This window comes from Cebidichthys violaceus, unplaced genomic scaffold, assembly GCF_023349555.1.
Source record: "Cebidichthys violaceus isolate CVI_PGR_0920_01 unplaced genomic scaffold, fCebVio1.0.p SCAF_21, whole genome shotgun sequence".
Taxonomy (NCBI): Eukaryota; Metazoa; Chordata; class Actinopteri; order Perciformes; family Stichaeidae; genus Cebidichthys; species Cebidichthys violaceus.
This window is the reverse complement of record NW_027176384.1, coordinates 4589354-4601948: the sequence shown is the minus strand read 5'-3', so window position 1 is coordinate 4601948 and position 12595 is coordinate 4589354. Positions and strand designations below refer to the sequence as shown.

The 12595-nt window shown below is 42.9% G+C and overlaps 1 protein-coding gene across 2 annotated transcripts; it reads left to right on the top strand.

The window, feature by feature from the left end:
- The first annotated feature begins 1585 nt into the window (after positions 1–1585).
- Positions 1586–9681, top strand: pfkfb3 (6-phosphofructo-2-kinase/fructose-2,6-biphosphatase 3). Of its 2 annotated transcripts, XM_068716996.1 has the most exons (15): positions 1586–1849; positions 3510–3638; positions 3749–3845; positions 3948–4014; positions 4099–4173; positions 4262–4318; positions 4438–4562; positions 4645–4852; positions 4939–5085; positions 5183–5287; positions 5429–5558; positions 5691–5818; positions 6086–6274; positions 6614–6636; positions 7164–8245. In XM_068716996.1, the coding sequence occupies exons 1-15, from the start codon at positions 1771–1773 to the stop codon at positions 7216–7218; spliced, it is 1614 nt and encodes a 537-aa protein (XP_068573097.1). In that variant the 5' UTR covers positions 1586–1770; the 3' UTR covers positions 7219–8245. The 2 variants fall into 2 exon arrangements, with proteins under 2 accessions (XP_068573097.1, XP_068573096.1); XM_068716995.1 differs by lacking the exons at positions 6614–6636; positions 7164–8245 and adding an exon at positions 8259–9681.
- Positions 9682–12595: the final 2914 nt, after the last annotated feature.

The window sequence follows — 12595 nt, the reverse complement described above, 5'->3', positions numbered from 1 at the left end:
TTTGTCACATGGATGCCCTTTGTTCAGGTGGTCAACAGGAAAGAGTTTGTCACTCTGTTGAATAAATCCAGTTAAATAAACAGGATATTAGTTGGAGTGCCATAACGCATTAGGTTTTGGGGGAAAGGTTGGAGAGAGTTCAGTACAAGAACAAGTCCAAACTGAGGCAACAGAGGAATTTCACTACACTGTAAAAAGTATTTTAAATTGCATACTTTCTTTTTTTACAGTGCACAATCTACTGTAGGGAATACTACATTACTGTTGTAGACAGAAAAGTGTACAAGTCACTTATAGTTTAATGAGCAAATCTTCAGCCTATACAGTATGCACTTTTTGAAGAGGTTACAAAGGGTTACAAAAAGCAAAACGTTTTTAAACGGAATGAGGCCCCGATAAAGTCAATTATGAGCATCATATGCACTTGCAAATAACTGATTTATTCCTTTAGGATTCTCTGAATGTCAGAAAGTTTTTGATCTTTTATATTGCATTTGAAAAATATTGCAAAGTGGGATGAGATGGTCTGTGTGTGTGTGTGTGTGTGTGTGTGTGTGTGTGTCTTCATTTGAAGCCCGGTGACATAGTGTTCAGGCTGAAACTGCAAACCAGCAGAAGCTCAGTGAGCTGTTATATTTAGTCTCAGCCCGGATACTGTACAGGGCTGCACACATACATTTAAAAAAAACAACCGATTTAAGTTAGTTTAAATAACTATAACTATAAAAGTATGGTAAGATTCGCTCCTTAGGAGCATTTTTAGAGAAAGTGTATGTCATATTTTTATTTGATTTATCAAGACTGTCTGGTTCTGCTTCAACATTTTCCTTCAAAAGTCTTCAGTACACTTGAATTTTAACATGTTTGGTAAATGTGGTGTATTGGATATTTATACCAACTCGCTATATATACGTATATATATATATATATATATATATATATATATATATATATATATATATATATATATATATATATATATATATATATATATATATATATAAAATTAGCATGCCCATTAAGACTCAGTGGGAGAACCCAGTGTGAGGACAGAGGCAGCGTGAGGTGATGTGACGCTCTGCACGTTTCCTCTCAGACTGAAGAGCGGGGCTTATGATGAAGCAACAGGAAGACGTGGACAAAGTGTACATAAATAGTGATGTTACAGACAACCGCCACTTCCAATAAACTGTTGATAACTGTATGGAGACATTTTCAATTTAGAATAAAATTAAATCATCAACAATTTTTTTTTTTTTTGCAAATCAATACATTTCAATAACAGGAATACAATTAACAATTCAATAATAACATAGGTTGAATATAGGTTACTTCGGCTACTACTAGTAATACAAAAAAACAATTAAGCGCTATCACACTCAATACAGATAACGTGTACGCTACGTTAGATTGCATGACATGTTATCATCCTATGAGAGTTATTTACTACCACAGAGAGGCGCTGCGGCTGCCTGTGTATCAGTGCATGCATGGATGTGTGCGTGCGCGCGTGTTTTGGCTTTCGTCACCGCAGTCACGTTGCTTGGCCAGCCGGGCGGGGTTAAATAGCGGATGTGTGCCGCAGACCGGCAGATTAGACCGGCTCAACGGGCTCTGTAGACATTGAGAATATCTTCAGGACATTGGACCTGAACGGACGAGGCTCCTGCTCAAACAACCACCGTCCTCCTTTTTCTGTCCTTTTTTTTGGCCCCCGGGATCTAAGCGACTCGGTTCTCGTGTGCTGTTCGGCTCCACAGTCCTTAAGGGATGCCCAGAGAGCTGACCCAGAACAGGATCCAAAAGATCTGGGTGCCCACCAAGGATGACAAGCCGGCACCCCGGAGAGGTAAAATCTCATAAAATGTCTGATATTCTTCCGGTTTTCTCTGATAAAGTATTGCTAAATAATTATATTCCCAGTATTATTAGTGTGTATGGTATTGTCTATACCTGCAAAACTGAATAATACATATTTTTATATGGATTTAAAGTGTTTATAATCATATTTTGCAGTGGACAGCTCCTTTTTTTGGTCTCTTATGGCTAACTTAAATAGCTAGGTTAGCTTAAATGACGAAGTGTGTGTCTATGGTCAGCACTACTGCTATAGGCTACTTATACTGCCGTGGTTCAAACATAGCGACCAATTGGTGTTTCTATAGAAGTAAATTCCAATGTATTCGACATTTTCACTCTAATATCCTTGTAATATTGCCGCCATAGTTCTGCTGTCATATATCAGTCATCAGTGCACGTGTCCCTAAGTCGGTCTTTTGACATTTCATTGATTGGCGGTCTTCGTCAGCACGCGCGGCACGTCACAGCCTCCCCTCCAACAAAAGCATGACGAAGCTCCGGTGACCATGGTTACCACGGTGCCTCTCAACCTCTCCGTCTGACGATGCTTTTAAAGCGGTACCGTTTTATAATTGGTCGGCCGGCAGAGCGCGTGTGTGCATGGTGCGACCCTGCTGCCACCTTGCTTCCGGGTTTATACCAAAGAGAGCACAGAGAAGAGAGATTATTGTTGAGGGATGTTTTGTTCAGAAAAATCACTTTACAGCTTGTACCGTCCTGCATTTTGTACAGCGATAGGATTTGAGTGTAATGAGGGTAAAATGGAAGCCGGAAGGGACTTCTTGATCCTGACTGACCCCCTGCTGCTCCTGCCTCGCATGAGCTTCAGATCTGATTCAGATATCTCAGTTCGATAATGAGGAGAGTTGAAAAGAGCTATGATGGCCATTTGATGCAAAGAGAAGGATGAACCAGATGTCCGAGGATAGACTTGGAGTCTGATCCGTTTTTCAGTTTAAGCAACATGGCTGTTTTGTTATGCAAACAGGATTAGCAAGCATCAATTAGCTCCCAGGGCGTTATCAGGCGATGAGTGATCACTGACCCTTTGAAGCTGAGGAAATGTGACAATCTACAGTAGCTTACTCGCAATTTCAACGACACACAGCACATATTTTCCACGTGGTATCGACGCCCTGCATTCCTCCGCCCAGCCACCCGCTTTGTGAATCCAAGGCAATATGAAGCAACCTGCCGCCACATATCATATGATATACAATCTCCCACGGGCCTCACGGGGTTGGGCGATTCAGTCTTGTAAAAACTAATTCTGGGTCGTTGCAAGCCCGTTCATCCATGCAAATCTGGGTCATACGTGCAGTGAGGTGGAAGTGAAAGGTGACAGCAGACGGCCACGTGCCCGCTGGGAGGGGGTCAGCATGGAGATGAATAGAGATTACAGCTGAGGTGCAGAGGTTGTTTTGACTAAATGAGTTCGGGCAGGTTTGTGGCTCTTGGCGAGCAGCTGCTATTAGCGCCAGCTCACCAGTAGCCGGGTTTACGGGCCCTCTCAGGTTGCAGAGCACAAGATGTAAATTCAAGATGTTTCTGTACTTGCTTTCTTCTGCTCCTTCTCTGACTTGTTGAGAAAGGTGTTGACTGTAAGTTGTCCTAACGCATTCCCTCCCCTTGCCCATCCTTCTCCGCAGCGGCTGGCGCCCCGCACTTCGCCAACCCCCCCAGCGTCATCGTAATGGTGGGTCTTCCGGCTCGAGGCAAGACATACATGTCCAAGAAACTCACCCGCTACCTCAACTGGATCGGCATGCCCACCAAAGGTAGCGCAACACATGGAGTGTTTTGCCCGGCAGCATCGAGTCACATTGTTGCCTCCAGGACATCGTGTTCATGCTTGTTGTTGCTTCTTCTTCTTCTGTGTGTGTTTTAGTCTTTAACGTGGGGGAGTACCGCAGGGAGGCGGTCAAGAACTACAGCTCTTATGACTTCTTCAAGCCTGATAACGAGTGTGCCGTTAAAATCAGGCAGTGAGTTCAACACATAAAACAAACACACGTGCATAATAACAGTAATCTACTGTTTATTCTTTATTGATAACGCAAAATGAAAATTGCTGTCTCTCTCTTTAGACAATGTGCCTTAGCAGCCTTGAGGGACGTCAGGTCCTATTTGAAAGACGAGGGAGGCCAAGTAGCGGTGAGTTTCCCATCATGCATCTTCCGCTTTTTACAAAAAAAGTTTGTCCAGATGAAAACCCATCGGCATCGTGTCCCTTTTCAGGTCTTCGATGCCACAAACACGACAAGGGAGAGGCGAGACATGATCCTCCAGTTCGGCAATGAGAACGACTTCAAGGTAAGTGTAGCTATGGCGACCTGAGGAGTCAAGGCATGACATCATCGACACTGCGGCAACTTTCAACCACTTTCCTTTCTGTGCCCAGATCTTTTTCATTGAGTCCGTGTGTGACGATCCCAGCGTCATTGCGTCGAACATCATGGTGAGTCGTGCTGAGACGTCACAATGGACCCCGGCGCTGTTTGAAATGACATGAAGTGATTATAACTCTCTGGGATGAGGCGTGTTTTTTGCCGTCTGACAATCTTCCTCCCTGCGCAGGAAGTGAAGGTGTCATGCCCTGACTACCGGGACTGCAACCAGACGGATGCCATGTTGGATTTCCAGAGGAGAATTGAATGCTACAAAACCAGCTACCAACCTCTGGACCCCGATCAGCACGACAGGTAAATGATCAGCATGGGTTTTTGTTGGGACGTCTGTGATATCCAATACAAACTCGCTCACCACATCCTGTCCGTCCTCCAGGGATCGCTCCTTCATCCAGGTGATAGATGTGGGTCGGCGTTTCCTCGTCAACCAAATCCAGGATCACATCCAGAGTAAGATCGTCTACTACCTGATGAACATCCACGTCCAGCCCCGCACCATCTACCTGTGTCGGCATGGAGAGAGCACCGACAACCTGGAGGGGCGGCTGGGCGGTGACGCAGGCCTCTCGCCGCGGGGCAAGCAGGTACGAGCAGCCGCAGACAGAACCGTGAAATAGATCATCAACGAACCAAACTTCAGGTGCTGAATACTGTTCCCTCCTCGCTGTAGTTTTCATCTGCCCTGGCTCGGTTTGTGGAGGAGCAGCAGCTGACGGATCTGAAGGTTTGGACCAGCCAGCTGTGTCGCAGCATCCAGACCGCAGAGCACCTGGGAGTCCCGTACGAACAGTGGAAGGCTCTCAACGAGATAGACGCTGTGAGTATTGCACTAGCGCGCACTTTTGCGCCGCATCACACAACTACGTAAGTTGTTGCCTAAACTGAATAACATACTTCTTCTTTGTTCTTTTTAGGGGATGTGTGAAGAGATGACGTATGACGAGATGAAAGAGAAATTCCCGGAGGAGTTTGCTTTGAGAGATGAAGACAAATACTACTATCGCTACCCTGCAGGAGAGGTAAACACACAGTCTACCACCACTGGCATTTATTTAATTTTAGATATAAGAACTCAACCCTACTTCCGAGGTATTTCATATAACTAAGATCAAACAAAGTGACAATAATTAACAACCCCACCCTCCTGATCCTGATTGCAGTCCTACCAGGACCTGGTCCAGCGGGTGGAGCCGGTCATCATGGACCTGGAGAGGCAAGAGAACGTCCTGGTGATCTGCCACCAGGCCGTCATGCGCTGCCTGCTGGCCTACTTCCTGGATAAGAGTGCAGGTGGGTACTACAAGTCCCTATAAGCCCTCTGGTTCTGTGTCACTATCGAAAAAAAGAAAAAGATTTATGATACTCCAATCGGATGCCCCTGTGTTCACGTCTCTCTTTTTCCCTCTTCTTCCTTTGTTCCAGAGGAGATGCCCTACCTGAAGTGTCCCCTCCACACAGTGCTGAAGCTCACCCCGGTCGCCTATGGGTGCAAGGTGGAGTCCATCTCTCTGAATGTGGAGGCTGTGAACACCCACAGAGACAGGCCGGAGGTAATGCTTGATGAACTGATTACTGGAAATGTTCTTCTCGTCCACACAGAACTGAAGTCAATGTCATGTGTAACTATTGTGGGTGACGGTTCATTACAACAGAAACAAAAGTTGTAAAGAACTGGATACAGCTGGGGCCACCTTTGTGTTCTTGGAGATCGATAGCTATTTAAATAAAACAACCCACAACTGCACAATCATTTGCTCTCCTTTTATCTACAGTACTTCCGAACATCACTAAGCGTCTTAATATTTCCGACCCTGCAGGAGGTGAGGAGGGGTCCTGGCACCTTGATCAGGCGGAACAGTGTGACTCCTCTGACCAGCCCCGAGTCAAACATCAAGAAGCCTCGCATCGACGACCTAGACGAGGCTCCGATCCAGGAGCTGCCGCCATCCGTTGCCTCGCTGGCGCTCTGCAGCCCCTCACACCTCCCTCTCGCCCTGGCTGGACAGGTAGCTTTCTTATAAGCACGCGCACAAACACACTTTCATTTAATTTCATAGCATTACATATTTGGAGTCACTAGGGTTTAACTGATATGGGTTTCTTAAAGCCGGAACCAAATTATTTAGACTCAAGTCACCAGAAGCTGATGCCCAAAAAGGCCAAGAGGTTCACGTTTCTACGGAGAATTCTCTTTTTATCAGGATGGAAAACCTTCCGAACAGCATTTAGAACGTCTCAAAACGCTAAAAAAAACATTCCTTCATCTGTTTCCTCTCTGCATGCATGTTCACTCACTTGTTTCCTGTCCTCTTTTGCTCTGCTGCCTTCTCCTCTGCACCTTACAGCGCTGGCTGGGCAAAGTTTGCCTGTAAGTATTCGCTCACTTCTAGTACGTCTCTCTGGCTTTCTCGCTGTTTTTTTGTTTGTTTGTTTACTTATCTCATCCCCCCCACTCTCTTCCTGTCGCTTTATCTTCTTTTACACAGTTTTCACTGCTGACATTTATTTTCTCTGACTTACCTAGTGAACAGCAAAAAAAAAAGTCAGTTTGTTTTTTCACACTAAATGTTAAATTACGTAAAGAAATATTCACTCACATGACTGACTTTTGTTTTTGCCAGAACATGCCCTTCCAGTAAATCTGTAGTGTTCCAGATTCTGAGTCACTGGAACATAGTTTTTAGGAGTAGCTGTGCTGTTTCCACTCATTGTTCCTGCTCTATTTGTTCACGGGGAACCCTCACTTCCCAGCTTACATTCCTGTGATTCCTGCAGCCGTCGTCATTGTTGTCGTCACCCTAATCGTCTTGTTGTACTACGCTGACTCATGCTGACTTTCCTGTTCTTGTCTCTGTTTTTTGGTTTATTTTTGGCCCATTGTTGTCCCGCTTAAAGACGAACCATCCTCCAATATCTGAAAGTGGTTTCACTCTTAGTCTTTCAAAGGTAAACGCACCGTAGAGCCTTTGCAGTTGCTTCATACTGTAGTTCTCATCTGACGCTAATAACTTCAGATGAATATCTGCCAACCAGACTAAACCAGATTACTGTGGCACATTAACTCTAGTTTATACTAAACAAGAGGAGTTTTTGAATGAAACTATTAACTAACCAGCCAGCAGGCTCATTTAGCAAAGACTCAAATGTAACAGGCTAAAGCTAGCTGCTGCTAGACATGCTAGTCAAATATGTTAACAGTAAAACCACGATGGTGTGAACAAACGGACAATATTCAGAAGCTAAATTAAAAGTATTGTTGGTTATATCAAACACAATGTGTTATTTGTGATGGATAACAAAGACGTTTTTAGGACGGTCAAACTATTGGATTATAGCCTAAAAAAATAGACATCAGGCTTATTTAACAAAGACACAAATGTAGCATGCTAAAGCTAGCTTCCAATATGCGCTTGTTTTGTTCTAATCAAATATGTGTATAGAGCAGCTGTTGACTGCTACTAAATATCTACCAAAATTCACTTTTTTTATTTCTTGTGATAGTGACATTGTGTTTATCAAAAATGAGTCTACCATAGTGAACCAAATATAAGTTCTCATGTTGGCAGTTAGATGAACATGCAGTGTGCATTGATTAGCCCACATGAAACTGTGTGTCTGTGCTAGTTTTGCTGGCACAGTGGATCCGCATGAATAACGCTGTTGGGTGTGTGAGGATCTTGTCAGCTTCCCTCCTAATCACCTAAGGATCAACTCTGTACACACACACACACACACACACACACTCAGCCACAGCAACCTGTTCACATACTCATGAACTCAGTGGCAGTTTTCACACCCTCTCAAAATATCTGAGGAATCCGAGCCATAGAAAACACAGGTGATGTAACTTGCGGTTTAAGGATCACACTACATGAGAGTATCATTCACTCTTCTGTGTTGTTGTTGTTGAATCTCTGGCGGCCAAATACAGAAGACGTCTAAAGCCTTAACGTGTTTTTTTGTTTTGTTTTGTTTTTTGTGTGCTTTCAGAACCTGAGGAGAAACTCGTCTGGCCTCCGTGACGTCCTGCAGCCCTGCCAATAAAATTGCACCGAGGTTATCACGTGGCTCTAAAAGGCCGGAAAGTGGATCGCTGACGAAGGCTCACTGAACATGAAACGACAAGGAAGAGTTAAAAGGAAGTTATTTTTCAAATTCTTTTCTGTAAATTTGACATTTTGGCAATCAAGGACACAAGTAACCGTACTTTTTATTACTCAAAAAGGATCATGATTGTTGAATTACTGTCCTATCAGGTGTTTCTGTTCAAAGACATGTCACTACGAAGCAAGTTTCAATTTCTTGCCATTGTCAGACATTTTCTTTCTGTGTTTTCTGGGAAACCTTTAACATAACATGTATAATGTATTCAGACTGAAAGGAGAACTGTGACTCGTTTAAACTGACAGTCATCACTGTTACAGCTCACAGCTCAGATGGCTCTCTGGGAAACCAGTTTCTACTGGTTTGCTATTTGCAGAGACCAAAGACCAACCCTCACGGCGAGGTTAAATCTTTCAGCCCCTCCTTTTTTTTTTTCAACTTATGATTGCACAGTTGATTTAAAAATGTTTTTTAAAAAAGGATATTGATTTTAGTTTACATTGTAAACTCTTTGGCACTTCTTCAGAAGCACTGTTCTTTTTAAAAGAAGAGCGATATTATTTAATCCTTCATTTGACACTATAAAATAAGCGATTATTTTGCACAACGGGGATGAATTTGTATTTTTTTTTGTTTATGTCACGGTGATGAAGGTGTTTTTTGCCGTAGAGTGCCTGTAGTGCTTGTTTTGCAAGCCTGACGCCGCTTCTCTTGCCATTTCTCTTGGAATCGAGAATGGCCACCACGTTTCACCTAATAATTCCACATATCACGTCGATATTTCACTTTTCACAGTTTCAATATTTATTTTTCAGTGTGTAGTTTCGACGCTACGGTGCATGCCGTGTTCTTAATCTTCAAGTTCCTTTCCCTTGATGTCCTCTTTGCTGCCATGCTACGCACAAATGTAAGCACCTATATTTTTGTTATAACAACATGTGCTGTTAATAATATCTTTGTAAATGTGATTGTACATACAATATAACTGCATAGGACATGACTTCCTCGGGAGTCTTTTAATGAAAATGCGCACGTAGAAGTATTTTTGTACTAATGGAAGGCCGATCTGTTGAGAACGAAGCTGCTGCTCGCCTCTCTCGGTAACACTTTTGTTAACATTTCTGCTTGAGATACTTGAAAATTTGTTTTTTGTAAAAACTGTTTTATTTAATTATTTATTTTCATGTAGTTTTGGATGCTTGGAGCGAGAGGCCCCTTGTTTTAATCTGAAGGAATATGCATGAGAGGACAGTATGTTATACAGTTGATTTTGCATCTGCTGGACCAATAAATTAACTCCTGGATCATATACAGTGTGTGTTGTTTGCTTATTTTCATTGTGCCATTGTGTCAATTCATATTCCGTCCGCCCTTATCGTTTTTCCTTTTATGGAGTTAGTCTGCAGTGTACACAGCGTGTCCTGGCACTCCGGTCTTCACTATCTCACCCATTCACAAGATTCACGAGTCGCACGCTATAAGAAGCACGCCCCTTATCAGGTAAATCCTGAGTGACTGTGTGCATTCAGGATGTTACTGTGAAATTGCACTTTACAGATGCAAATGAGCTGCTACTTTTACTGCTTCCTGCTTTGCAAATGCCTTTTCCAAAGCAGTGAGCATTTTGCTCAACTGCTGCTATTGCTGCGGAGAAGGCCCGCCGCAGGCTGACGTGCAATGTCAATGGAAAGCTGTGGCGGGCCGCTCCAAGCTTGGCGAAGTGGGGCCAAACTAAAAGTTGGGGATAGTTTAACAAATTACTGCCAAAGAATACCTGCAGCCAGTCAGTAAACAGAATCCTATGCATTTTTTGACATGTGCACTAATGTTATGAATAATTTCTTCCTGCTTCTTTCTACACATGAGTACACTTCCTGGCTGCAGAAATTATTGCTGCAAGTTTGACTATTTGTACACTAACTACCAACAAACATTTTTAAAAAAAGCACACTATAGCATACTACAGAAATGGGCTAATCTTGATGCTAACTGATCTTTGGCATAATTTGCAGCTGCTCTAGATGCTGTATACAGTGGCATGCCTTCCCCTCTCCTGCTCTCTCCACCTCTCTCTCACTCATTCACACAAACATACACACTCATTGGCATTTGCCAGCTGAATGCGGTATTTCCTCAAGTCTGGATCATGGGGAGACTGTGTGTCATGGCTCAGACTGGTCATCCTGTTGCCAGACTGGCTATGTGACTGCTGTCAGGTACACCATTTACTGCTCCGCACCCACCCACACACACACACTGACACACACATAGGTACACAGCTTGTGTATGTGACTCTTCACAGGTTTACTTTTTTGTCTGCATTCACAACGTCACCGAAACTCAAACCTACTTTGCATTCTAACTTTGCATTTCGTCTTTCATATTGGACCACTTTACTTATGCAAGCATCCTATTGTGAAAATGCAGAATGTTTGGGTTACGCCCCGCCATTGCAGGGTTTTATTTGAATTTGAAGTGCTTTTTAATCTATGAACCCAATAAAAAGCATGTCATGAATTGAATTACTGGTGGCCCAGCTGCAAACGACCTCAGCCTGAAGTAGACTGTGATCTGGCGTTGGTACTGGTGGTTATGCTGGTGTGTGTGTAATCTCTGTGGGAGAGAGAAGTTGCTATGTCAGGCGTATGAATGGTACGTGGGCTCGGTGTTAACACGCAGCTCAAAGCCAAGCAGCTCCACAAATAGCTGCCTAATGCTGCGCTGACGAAGGATTGTGTACGTAACCGAGGTTGAATGTACACAAAGAGTCAAGGAGATTGGTCCAGGTGGTCAGTGGAGTTGAGTGTACCAAAAATTCAGCATCTTTCTTCATCATAGGCACTTGAAAACATCTACAGACATTGTTTCACAGAGTGATTCACCGTCACCAGGTGACCGAGAGTCGCGTCTCTATCTTTGTCGCTCCTTATCATGACTCAGCAGCTCGTAGCCCCCTATACCTGCTTAGCTCCTTCTTATTAGGTGGTCATGTGTCCCTGGCCCATTTGAGCTCAAAGTAATCTACTTGTACTCTTCACATACAGGGCATATATACGTGCATGTGTGTACAACCATTTACTCACATACACTCAAAAATAAAGTCTTTGATCCATGCAGACACAAAAATACTCACATTCACAGGAGACTACGTCGTTGTGGATTTGTTCCCCAGGTGGCAGTTCTCCAGTTGGAAGATTTGATTTGAAAACATATATAAATGCAAAAAATAACCAGTCATTGTTAGCTACAACACCTGAACACCAAGTGTAAGAGTGTGAGGAAACTTTAAGCAAGCGAGCAGAGAAATTGAAACGGCTAATAGCTAAAAGTAACGGCTAAATGGTTGAAATAGTTGGCTAAACTTAGGCTATGGATACATGGTTGATATAGGAACCAGCTAGTTGGTTGAAATAACTAAAAGTGAGGTTGAAATACTTAAAAGCAATGAATAAATTGCTAATATTCTTAACTAAATGATTGAAATATCTAAAATGTCATGGATAAATGGCTGATTAATTAGATAGCTTTAAAGTAACCGCAAGCAAGATGGCTGACATTTTTTGCGAAACATAATGGCTAAATGTCTGAAATAGCTAAAAGTAATGGATAAGTTATTGAAATAGCAACATAAACGTAATGGCAATATAAAATAGCTAAAAGTAATGGGATAAATGGTTGAAACTTCCAACTGAGTGTAATGAGAATGTAAACAAAGTGTCCTTACAAATAACATGTCAATTGTAAGAAAAAACATTGTAACAATATCCACTTTTACACAGTTAATATCCACTTTATGAAATTGAAATGAGCATGCTTGGAACATGACAGTTTGTGTTAATTTAATCTGAAAGGACTCTGGGGATCCATCTGACTACAAAAGGCTGGGAACCACTGGCCCACAGACCTTTGTACTTGCCTTGCATCACTGCCAGTAAATACACATTTATGTCTTTATGACTGTTGGAAGTCTTTGTCAAACATGTCGGTTTCCCTGCAGATACAATACAGAGTCTCACGTTCCTCTCATGGTCATGGGTGAAAGTTTACTTGTTCAAACCCCTGAGAACATTGACAAAACTGTATAAATGACCTGTCGTTGCTCTCCAGAGACCCTGTTGGTCTTTGCTTTCAAACAGGCCAAACTGGTTTGAACCAGTAGGATAACGCCATGGTCTTTATACATTTGTAAATTGACAAGGCACTTATTGAGTTTGTTTTTATTT